We start from the raw sequence: 12,812 nt of genomic DNA, 5'->3' as shown, positions 1-12,812 counted from the left end.
GAATACATATTTACATTACATTAAATTCATACTTCAACATTTGATTGATACTTTTGAACATGGAGATTCATCTTCAAAAGCTACAAATTTTTCTTGCCTAAAACACCAAAAATTGTAATTATTAAAAGAGTATAACTTAGCTCAATAATAACTTATTATTTTTTCAAAAGAGGATTTTTTTTTTTTTGGAAGAAAAGAAATTAAAAACAAAAATATATCTTAACTCACTAGTTCCAAATGTAAAAATATTGTCACCCCTTAATGTAAAATTGATATTTTAAATTCTAGAATTTAAACATACTTTTTTAGTTTTCCTTATCGCAAATTATTTTTTTGGTTCACAAAATTAAAAATAATTATTTTATGTTTTCCAATTTTGAAATGATTTATTTTTTTAAAGTTGACATTGTTAAAAAATATGTTGGCCAACTAGCACATTTATAAGGGACTAAATATATTAGTTTTAAAATTTAAGTGAGTAAAATAAATTTTGACTTAAATCTGAAGATTAGAAATATATTTTAGTAATTAAATTAAAAAAATACGTCATTATTTTATGATTAACGTAGCCAAAATTTATCGTGTTAGCTATCATTATGACACCAACAATATTAAGGAGCTAAAAATAGCATTTATGAACGAGGAGAACTAAACATAATTTTTAATTTTGTGAATAAAAAGAAAAAAGAAGACCCAATTTTGAAAGACTTACAATAATTTATGTATACATAACATATTATAGGATTTTAATGTTAATAAAAAATATAATTGAAATATCCTCAAAATATATTTTAACAATACATAATATCGTTAAAACATATCTAATTCTTATTTACTTTTATATATTATTTAGCTAATAATTCTTTTACATTTATAATTTAATGAGTTAGTTTGACAGTTTAAGCTATTAAATAATTTTTCAGTAGTAAAAAATAAAGGAAAAAAAAATATTTAACACTTTCGAAAATAGCTTCTGATTAAAGCTTTTAAAAACTGGCTTATAAGCCAAATTTGGTATTCTAGTTTGATACGCCTCTCCAACACTTTTTTAAATGATTGGTTCCATAAAGTTTTTGAAAAAAAGTAAAAGAAAAATTTGAATTCCACTTTTTTTCTTTTGCTTTTAATTAATTATTTCGTACCTAACTTTACGTCTAGTTTTTGCAATATCTAATTCATTGGTGTTACAAAAATAATAAGAATTAAATAAATAATAATTTTGAAAATTAAAATTAAAACAAAAACATTAATTTTACAAAACAAAAAGCATATTTAAACATTAAGGAAACCAATACTATCACTAAATTTTCTTGAAGGTATTAGTTAAGGAATTAAGAGTTATTATTTTTGCCTAGTGCTTAAAATGTCCTATCCTATGATTTTTTTAATAAAAATATTCTCATAATTTCTTAACGAATGTGCTAACAATATTACTTTCAGACTGACCTTACACTGATGATACATACTTTTATATTTGTTTTATAATTTTTTCCATTTTTGAAATATCATCGTTTCAATTTTAATTAATGAAATTAACTATCTAAAATACTCTTTAAGACAAAACCGCGTTCCACTTATAGAACTCAAAACAATAATTCTTTAATAATTGATACAAAAATATTTAAAATATTTTAATAAGAAAATAAGTCCAGAATGAGAAGAAATGAAAATATATTTGAATCCTAATACACGTCAATTGTTATCATACATATTTATTACTAGAATAAATAGTCTCTTCACTGAAATATTACAATAAAAAATTAATCTAAATATAAAAACTTTATTTTTTTTGAATTATAATAATTTAAGATAATTGAATATATATTTCAATTTTAATAATTATCACCTCCCTGTATTTATTAAAGAGGTAATTTAACTTTTATTCTTTATTTTGTAGATTTAATATAATCCTATTTTCTTCAAGATTAATTGTATATTTCGTATTAATATTACTTTCTGATAATTATTAAAAACCACTAAATACATATTTAATTAATTCAATAATCAATAAAATTCAACATTTTCGTACTAAAAGTTTAATCTTATTTAAAAACAAAATATGAATACTTATCACGCCTGTTTACCTTATCATTAAAATAAAAAATTAATTTTATTATATTTATATATTCGCAGTCTCTTTCATTTTATTTTTGCCTTATGTTTTTTATATATATACCATGCATAAAATCTATAGATATATTTTCCCAATTTTTGATTAGATAAAATTGAAAAAAAATATCATAAAGTTTTGTCACTGAATATTTTTTTGCCCTTCATTCTCAGCAAAAAGCGAAATAGTCAAAGAAAGAAACTCGTTAAGTCTTCGTCTTCATCAATAGTCTACACCTCTCTGAACTTGTACCCCAAAAAAAAAAACTTAGCGTGTTATTCGTTTGACTCGTGAATATCTTCTCTTTCGTGTTCTCATCACAGTTCCTGAAACGCATTCTCACTCTCTTCTTTCCCATCATCACTATATACCGATTCTCTCTCTACATAATTCTTGGTCTAGTCTTCCTTTTGTTCTGTTCCATGTGCCTTGCCCTTTCCTTTGGGCAAAGTGATTATTCCCTGCTATTTCTGAGTTGACTTGTTCAATATCCCAGGTGGGTATTTCAGTGCTCCTGGGCAAAATTCACGTGATTTCTGAATCTGGGTTCCTTCTATTTATGTTTGTGTTGATTTGTGTCAAAAGGGATTTTTTAAAAATGTATTTTTTATGTAAGTTCAGTGGGTTTTGGCGAAGACTGTGAATTTTGTTCTTAAAGGGGGGTGGGGAATAGTTTCCCTTTTTTCCTCTCTCTTTTTTTTTTCTATTCGTGGGTTGGTTGATTTGGTCGGTGTGAATTGTGGACTGCTGAATTGAGTTCATGGTGTTTGTTTTATTGTGTTTCAGGGCATGTATGTGCACTTGTGAGGATTCAAGTGCTATGGCGTGTATAAATTTTACGCTACAGCTTCATTAGTTACCAATTTTGGTGAATTATCTCAATACCTTGTTCTTGGATTTTTGGTAAAGATGGTTGAGGGTAGCCAAGTTTTCAGTTCTCATGTTATTGTTAGTTTCTTTTTGCTGGTTTTCTGTGGCATGGTTTGTGGGACTGATAGTGATATATCCTGCTTGAGAAGTGTAAAGGCAGCATTTGAGGACCCTTTCAAGTATTTGCAATCCTGGGATTTCAGCAACAGAACAGAAGGGAGTATATGCAAGTTCACCGGGGTTGAGTGTTGGCACCCTGATGAGAACAGGGTCTTGAATCTGAAACTGTCAAACATGGGACTCAAGGGTGAGTTTCCACGCGGCATTAAAAATTGCTCAAGCATGACAGGATTAGATTTTTCACTTAACAGACTCTCTAACACCATTCCAGCAGATATATCCACACTTCTTACCTATGCGACAACCATTGATCTATCCTCAAATGATTTTACCGGGGAAATACCTGCTTCCCTCTCAAACTGTACCTATCTTAATACTCTCAGACTTGATCAAAACCAACTCTCTGGTCAAATTCCTTCAAACTTGAGCCAGCTCCCGCGGCTTAAGGCTTTTAGTGTTTCCAATAATCTTTTGACAGGGCCGGTTCCAGCCTTTAAAGCAGGTGTGGCTGATGCAGGAAGTTATGCAAATAATTCTGGCCTGTGTGGTGGTCCCTTGGATGCTTGCCATGCCAACTCTGCAAAGAGTAACACTGCTGTTATAGCTGGAGCAGCTGTTGGTGGTGTGACAGTTGCAGCATTAGGTTTGGGCATTGGAATGTTCTTCTACGTGCGCCGTATTTCTTATAGGAAGAAGGAAGAGGACCCTGAAGGAAACAAGTGGGCAAGAAGTCTAAAGGGAACCAAAACAATAAAGGTAAGCTATATCAATATTATACATGGAGCTGAAAATTCCTTTTATTTCTAGGATTGATCCGTGTTTTAGAAGATTGCTTAGTTATAGAAAGTTTATCACGCATGATGATTTCTTTTTGTATATTTCCATTTAAATTTATGCAGCCAAAGTTAATGTGATTTGAACTCTTGCGTATTATGTGTAACTGTGCTGAATTTGTACACCAGGTTTCTATGTTTGAGAAGGAAATTTCAAAAATGAACTTGAATGATCTCATGAAGGCAACTAATAACTTCAGTAATAGCAATATTATTGGGTCTGGAAGATCAGGAACTGTTTACAAAGCTGTCCTTCCTGATGGCACATCACTCATGGTTAAGAGGTTGCAGGAATCTCAACACTCAGAGAAAGAATTTATGTCTGAGATGGCTATACTAGGGACTGTCAAACATCGTAACCTGGTTCCTCTTTTAGGTTTTTGTCTGGCTAAAAAGGAGAGGCTTTTGGTCTATAAAAATATGCCAAATGGTACCCTCCATGATCAACTTCATCCTGAGGCAGGCGTGTGCACCATGGATTGGGCTGTAAGGCTCAAAATTGCAATTGGCGCAGCCAAAGGGTTGGCATGGCTTCATCATAGCTGCAATCCCCGTATTCTCCATCGAAACATAAGCTCTAAGTGCATCTTGTTGGATGCTGATTTTGAGCCCAAAATTTCTGATTTTGGTCTTGCTAGATTGATGAACCCAATTGATACACATTTGAGTACTTTTGTGAATGGGGAGTTTGGGGATTTGGGTTATGTTGCTCCTGAATATGCAAAAACTTTGGTGGCTACTCCTAAAGGGGATATTTATAGCTTTGGGACCGTGCTTCTTGAGCTGGTGACAGGTGAAAGACCTACTCATGTGGCTAAAGCTCCTGAAACTTTCAAGGGAAATTTGGTTGAATGGATTTCACAGCAATCTGGCAATGCAAAACTCCATGCTGTCATTGATGAATCATTACTTGGGAATGGAGTAGACCAGGAAGTTTTCCAATTTCTGAAGGTTGCATGCAATTGTGTTTCAGAAATGCCAAAGGAGAGGCCTACCATGTTTGAAGTATACCAGCTTCTAAGAGCCATTGGCTTGAATTATAATTTCACAGTTGAGGATGAGATAATGCTGCCTGTAGACTCTGGTGACGCTGAGAACTTAGAAGAACTTATTGTAGCTCGAGAAGGACATAACTGAAAAGGTATGTGTATGTGAGATATAACTAGGCTATGCAATCAATTTTATTATGTAAGTATCTCTTTCCTTGTGGCCCTAAAATAAATGTTAGTGTTATATATATATAGGTTTTATGGTCTAGATCCACTAGTGTCCTATCAATGTTGAAACATCAATTGTTATAATCCTTATTTTTCTCAATTTCCTTGTTCTTCCCCTCATGTTGGCAGATTTTCTTTCCCCTTGAGTATTTTATGAGTTCAATGTATTGAGTTGTGAGTTACTGTCATTATTAGCTATGCCCTCATCTGGATTAAGCATCCAAACCATAAGAGGGTCATCATGCTAAATTTCGTTTTAGATTGCATTATGTGTGCATAGTTGACCAATTATGCATTTAATACCCTTTCTGTTTGTTCCACAATCCCATGTGCATGAGTGGATTTTCGTGTAGGACGTGGGCCAATAGGTACATTCTTGGTCACATTATGTTTTGGCCCGTTGAAGCATGGATGCGTAGATACTACAATGCTTGCAAATGTAAAGAATTAAAAGTGTATGGAATCAGTTATTATTGTGAGAGGTAAAGTCAGAAGAAAAAAATGCTGTATGTTTGAGACTAAAAATTCTATCCAGCTTGGTTCAGCATATGGGAGTATTTGGAAGAAAAACACTTAGAATTGAGCTTGTGAAAATGCTTTATAACTTTCTTAAGTTTTTCTTAAGTTGTTTCATAAAGCTTATTGACATAAAAATAAGCCTTTTTTAGCTTATTGTACTGAGTTTCATGGTTAAATTTATGGCGAAAAGTCTCATGATGAGAGCTTATTGATGAGAAATTAATTAAGCTGTTTAAACAGCTTATTTTGACAACAAGTTTCACAAAATAATTTATTGAAATAGATGAAAACAGTTTGTTGGAGTTCTAACACAGTTTCACTAGTCCAAATAAATTCCTGTACTTTCCTCCTTATCCTATCAAAAAGCATTAGTTGAATCTTGAAACACACACACACAAACACATAAAAGAAGGCCTTAAAAGCAACTAAATTTTGAATTGGCAATCATTGAAATAAAACAAAGAAATAATCTTTATCAAGAATTTGCAGATATTGCAGTGAGAAGAAAGAAAAGAGTATCTATACAGATTCGTTTCTGTCAGGTATCTAACCAAACTTCTCTTCCTTTCTTCCAAGCAATTTCCCCATAACTTTAAAAATCTTCCGTAAGAAAATTCACTGTGTTATGGTTAATTTTTGCTGCATTCTACAAGCCAAATCTGAATCATATCTTGTACACTCCCCACCATTGCTTAAAGCTATCGCAAAAGTCTTCAAAACATCAGTGAATTCATTGTGGATAAACAAACACTTTGTATAAAAAGTATCCTTGCTACAAAGTTAATCACACTTGCAAATAATACGTGTCAGTGCAAAGTTTATCTCATTTGCACAAAATTAGAAGAAATTTCTAATTTCAACAGATTCTTCAAACCATTCTATGCGTGTAGGGATTCAAATTAACTGCACCAATTTGAGCCTAACGGGCATATGTAGATTTCATCAATGTTCCTAACATAACACTACTTTTGAAAAGAAGGCTAACTAACCACTATGCTTTTCTTTGAAATAAGAATAATAAATTATAGTAGCATTTTAAAAGGGCAATCATAACATGTAATTAAAAAAAGAAATCAAAGTGAATGTTGGTCTTGATTTCACACCATTTTCCATGACCAAACAAAGCATATAAATCCAAATGTTTCGATTGTTATGTTTTATTTGCAACTTTCACTATAAAAATGTTCGCTAAGGTTGAATATTTACATACCTATTTCAGACGAGAAAAAGACACATTAGAGCCAAAACAAGCACTTTGGCGCATGAAAACGACCTGAAAATTGGGTGCAAGCAACTATTACTTGACTTTCGTTAAAAACCTTTTAGTTTAACATATATTCAAGGAATGTGACCAGTATACCCTTAATTATCTGCATCATTAAAAGCTTAATTGGGTGATTAACGACTAATTCTACTTTTGGTGGGTCCTCACAATCAATAATAAACATAATGCTCAATGAACATGTGGCTTAAATGATACATGAATAAATAACCTGTGAGGAATATCCATAAAAAAAGTGGTGTTTTCAGGGATTAAAAAAAATCAATTAAAAATGTTTATAGGGTTAGACTAGTTATCTACAAAATGTTTGAATATAAATGAATTATCTTCTGTTAAATGTAGTAAAATATTCAATCCATAACAAGAATTGAATCTGCTGAAAAAAATATATAATCAATTTTAAAGATAATATTTTATCTTTTAAATACAGAACATCATAAACTTCACTCATGATATTTAGAACAAAAAGTTGAACAATGATCATAATATGTTACATCAAATACAATAATTTAAACCTAAACAAAAACGGATTAAAATAGACTTTCAAAGTTCTTTCTAGTAAAAGCTTTTAAAGAAAAGAAAATTGAATAAAAAAATCTAAAATTATTCAATTATTATAAAGAATGAAAGAAAAAGGTAATGTATGAAATCCAATGAAAGGAATAAGAACGTTTCATTATTTGTACACAACAATTAAAAATAAAAGAAAAAATAAGAATAGAAAATAAATCTAATTAAAAAATCTTAAAAATCTTAAAAATCACCAATTCATTTCATAAATAACTCCTTTATCTATGTTTAATCTTGTCCATGAATTTTGTAATACCACTCCATTAATAGTGAGACCACTTCTTAGAATCTATTTACTAATAAACTCTTTTTATACATTGTTTTTTCTTTGTGAAAATCACTTCTATATAGATCCACAGTGTTCATTTTTGATAAAAAAAATTCATTTTATTGATTCATAAATATATTATATCATATCTAGCCCATTCTTAATATTTTTAATTTAAATCAAATCAATTGACCCTTAAAACATTGTTTTCCATTAATTGTTTATAATATTAATTAAACTCATTCTAAAATAGTTTCTCTTGGATGTCGAAAAAACCGACGTAATAACAATCATCGAATGATACTTTTTAAAAGTTTGCCGTTTGCCGAATAATTCTTAATAAAACTATTTATTTGGGTCATTCAATGGAGAGTGCACAAGAAAATATACAAGTAAGGGAAACAAAAACCAACATTATTTTAAGTGACCCCGCAATAATAGCCATTCAATTCGCCAATAAAAATTTATAAAAATTGACCTAAACGTCAATTTAAAAGATATCATTTTATACTAATACACGATAATTTGTAAACATTAATAATTTAAATTATAATTATTTTCAAATAATATTGTTATGAAGTATATTCAGGCTTTAACTCAATCCCACAATTAAATCCACTTATATATTCTAAATCAGTCTTATTTACAGTCGATGTGGAACTTTCAACACACTTCTTTCATGACGAGGTATATACATCTCGAACCGAGACTAGACATTAATGAATGATCGATGAGACAATATACCCACAAATATCATTAAAATAGACTCTAATTTAGCTTGGCTAAATATGATAAAAACAATATATGGGAATGATCTCCCCTATTCTCCAAATCACATTATCAACATTAACTTGACTAAGAAGTTATCTGTGTTTCTCGTTTGACAATTTCAACTTTTTTCTCAATTCTATAATTAAACTTCTTTCTCCCAAATTCAGCAGCTTGAGCAAAAATCTTATTATTTAGTTCTAAGAACTTTAAAACTCAAGCTGATACCATTATTTGAGAGAAAGAAAGTTTAATTATAAAGTTGAGAAAAAAAATGAGATTATCGAATGAAAAATACAAAAAACTTCTTCGTCGAGTTAATGCCGATGATGTGATCCGGAGAACAAGGAAGATTATTTCCATATATTATTTTCACACCAGATATAATATTCAATAGATATAATATGTAAATATTAATTTTAATTTTAAAAATAAGTTAATGGATTACCTGAAGTCAAATTTTGATACGCTGAGGAGCAGCCCGACAAACAAGACCCTTTTGACACCTTCACCAATTACATCATTAACCAACCAACCACAAACCATAATATACCTTTTAAGTAATCATAATAAAGCCAATAAATGTAATCCTTTCATGCAAACTTACTTAATTTTTAATATGAATATGGTATAATACATATGCGTATATAATATAAACATTTTCACATTGACCGATTAGAAAAATACAGCTTAATTCAACCCGGTGACAGAGTTGGGTGACCATTGAGTCACTTCCAGCATAGTATCTGAATGTTCTAACCATTCCCCTCCAAATCCAAAACATATCTATTACTCATCTTACCAAGAACTATGCACTCAATCAACCATCCAAATCTTTAGATGCTATTGTTTTTAAAATCCACAGACAATAAATCTCAAGGAAAATCACCTATTGTGTTGGAAAATAAGTTCTCTCCTCAATTATTTCAAAATATTCAACTACTTTTCTATCTCTCTTTCTCTGCATTCTTACTAAAAGATGATCACTAAAAATACTTTTATTTGTGTAAATAGTCTACCATTTAATTTTATAATCAACTAAATGATGTAGCCATTATTTCCATCTACATCTAGTTATTCAAGTCATCCTTTAATCTCCTCTAACTAGCAAGTACCCCCCTTGAAGAGGAAAAAACAGTGATTAGTAAGTTGGAGACTCTCGCAGATAAAAACAATGTGATTATTAGTTAGAGACTAAAAGACACAAGTAACATGTACTATCACGTTATCTTACAAAAATCACCTAACAAAATAATTAAAACGAAAATGAACAAAATAATTTAAAATAATAACTCAATTAAAAATCCTTACATTTAAATAAAGTCCTTAAAACTTAACCTAAATTAAATTCACCCATCAACCAACTCCATAAAATGACTAGAAGACATGTAGCAAATAAAGTAATAGCTCCATAAAATGACCAGATGACCTGTAGCAAATAAACTAATGGCTCCATAAAACGACTAGAAGACATGTAGCAAATAAACTAAAGCCAACTGACCGATTTCATCATTGAAACTAAACAATAAAATGCAAGAATTGTTCGGCTCAAATTTATCCAGGGCTAACTGACAATGGAACAAAATCTCTCACTATACCACTCCAGCTCAAGATTGGGCCAACACTCTCCTTTGGCATATCATGACCTAGATAATTGTAGTTAAAGTATGCATTTCATTCAGCTAAGTAAACTACATAAATTATACGACTTGAAAAAACACTTGTGCAACAAAGGTAGACCAAATTGTCCTTCTAGAAAATTAAATATCAGCAACAATGTTTCAACTTTCAACTGCTAAATTAATTGGGTATTAACCCATATATTGCAAATTCTTAAAAAGCAATGCAAAATGAACAAAATAGCATTGCAAACAAATCAGGTCTACTTTATTTGTTGATACAGTACTTCCTGTACCACATAATTAAATGTCTGAAAATTTAAATCTCCGGAACTTCGAATGAACAATGCGTAACTGTATGTATGAAAGTTTAATCCTTATGCAGTGGATTCTTTAAGATAAGCAATAAGATCCGCACGATCCTGAGGTTTCTTAAGACCGGGAAACACCATCTTCGTCCCTGGAATATACTGCATAAGGGGATAAATGAAAGCACAAATCAGTAACATGGTGGTGGAAACAAGTTCTCAATGTTGCCCTGCATTGCAATATTATTATCATAAAACTTAATAGCACAATACCCTGACTACATAAGATAACCATCTCAAGATGAAAACAATATATAAAGTGACATGAAATGATTCACATACAGGTTACATAAGCAAATCTCACATTTGTATAATTAATGATTAATTATTAATTAATCTATCGTCTCTTACATTAGAAAAAATTATTTTCAATGTCACCTTACAACATTACCAACTTAACAGCACAATGCCCCAAAGAAAAAAATTTATACATCAATACGACGGTTATACAAGTAGCATGAAGTGATAACTATGTAGGTTAGTGAAGTACATTTGAAATCAAAATATTAATTTACGCTGTACCTTTTTGGGATTGAGCAAGTAATCATACAAGGTCTTTTCCTCCCAAATCACAGCCATGTTTTTGTTAGCGGTAGAATAGGAATATCCAGCGGTTGTGCCAGATTGCCTTCCAAACAAACCATTCAGATTGGGTCCTAAAATGATCAAGTAAATATTTTTATCTTCAGAATATTGCATAATGACATTATTCATGGAGAGGAGACTTCTAAGCCTTCCCTACCTTTTCTCTAAAACAAATGTGTGTAAACGATATACCCTATAACAAAATAAAAGTAAAACAGAATAATTCCGATAAGATAGGAACATTAGATCAGGGAAACCTTCTGTATAGAATATTCAAAGTATATGATTTCTTATCGGTTATAAAAAGGTTTCACCCAAAACGTACACAAATTAAATTCTTATTGCATTCCCAATAATTTCAAACATAACCAATTCATTCGCCTCTTGCTTCTCTCCAGTCAAATCTTTAATAAACAAACCACCTAATTAGAAAAATAAAAATAATTGACACTGGTTGACAGATCAGACTTCAAAAAAACAATTTCAAGATTCCAAAAACCAATCACACATCAAAATAACCTTCAGATTTAACAACGAATTTCTAACACATAAGGCTATGCACGGATTGAAGTCAATAGAGTAATTTTCAAATTCCAACAACAAAACGAAGTTGCTTTGAGCGTAAAAGTATTTTAAAACTCTTACAACCGAAAGCCAAACATACAATAGAATGTTTGAGTCAATATCAATACACAGGAACTCTGAAACCTAAACAATGAAAAATAAAATCCAAATCCTGAGAGTATGGAGCGTTGAGGGCGATGCAAAAAGTGATGAAAAAGTAACAGTGGAACGATAGATCTGAGTGCTAATTAAGACAAAAAGGGAAGAACTAATACGATACCTTGTTTGTGACCGGCACCTTTATCGACGGTGTGACACTGAGCGCACTTAGTCTTGAAGATCTTCTCGCCGCTCTTGGAGTTTCCGGGAGGAGCTTCATCGAACGACGCCATGGATCTCTGCGTGCCGAAGCTTCCAGAAAGAAAACGTCAAATGAAATGCAAATGAAACGAAATGAAGCTGAAATGAGACGATAGCACCACACGCTACACCACAAGGCGGTCACATAAAATCTTTTTAAAACCCCTCACGTTGGAAACAACCTGGCACTTGCCACCTAACCCCATTCTCGAATATAAGAGTAGCTTTTTGAAAACTAAATTAAATAAATCTTAAAATAAATCACAGTTAAATTAATCCCTAAGTTTTTAAATTTCTTGAAAAACTTTTAATTAATTCTTATTTTAAATTAGTTTTATATTATTAAATGAGATTTTTGTTTTTTTATGCGGGTTATTAAAATGAAGTCCGTTAGGTCAAAACGGATAGATCCAATACATATTCAACATGCTAAAAGATTAGGATGGGCTGGGCCATTTTTAAATTAAATTGCATAAAATAGAATTGGCTGTTGCTTCCTGCACCCCTACTATTTTGGATTTTATTTTCCAAAATGTATTAAATAATTTCCTGAAAGATTTTTCTGAAAGACACTCATTTCACTTTTTCCAGAAGCTTTGAAGGGTGCAATAAGAAAATTAATAGGGTATAGAATGTAAAATCCAAAAATATCACAAGCAATCTAATGAGGGTGTTACTCCCTCCACCACCACAACAACTTGCTTCCTCCACCACCCCATTCCCCTTTTACCCTTTTCTTTATTTTTCCATTCCTATTTT

The 12,812-nt window shown here is 31.0% G+C and overlaps 2 protein-coding genes across 2 annotated transcripts; one reads left to right on the top strand and one right to left on the bottom strand.

Annotated features, from left to right (window-relative positions):
- Positions 1–2,303: 2,303 nt before the first annotated feature.
- On the top strand, positions 2,304–5,250 carry BIR1 (BAK1-interacting receptor-like kinase 1). Its single transcript, XM_047320359.2, has 3 exons — positions 2,304–2,606; positions 2,897–3,856; positions 4,063–5,250. Exons 2-3 carry the CDS (start codon positions 3,020–3,022, stop codon positions 5,068–5,070), a joined length of 1,845 nt encoding a protein of 614 aa, XP_047176315.1. The 5' UTR covers positions 2,304–2,606; positions 2,897–3,019; the 3' UTR covers positions 5,071–5,250.
- A 5,042-nt stretch (positions 5,251–10,292) lies between these two features.
- On the bottom strand, positions 10,293–12,225 carry LOC124843594 (cytochrome c). Its single transcript, XM_047320378.2, has 3 exons — positions 11,974–12,225; positions 11,067–11,200; positions 10,293–10,646 (listed from the first exon to the last, which is right to left on the bottom strand). Exons 1-3 carry the CDS (start codon positions 12,083–12,085, stop codon positions 10,554–10,556), a joined length of 339 nt encoding a protein of 112 aa, XP_047176334.1. The 5' UTR covers positions 12,086–12,225; the 3' UTR covers positions 10,293–10,553.
- Positions 12,226–12,812: the final 587 nt, after the last annotated feature.

Source organism: Vigna umbellata, chromosome 4 (genome assembly GCF_029865625.1).
Source record: "Vigna umbellata cultivar VRB3 chromosome 4, Vumbellata_1.0, whole genome shotgun sequence".
NCBI classification, from domain to species: Eukaryota; Viridiplantae; Streptophyta; class Magnoliopsida; order Fabales; family Fabaceae; genus Vigna; species Vigna umbellata.
The sequence above is the reverse complement of the archived record's forward strand: the minus strand, read 5'-3'. Positions and strand labels throughout refer to the sequence as shown.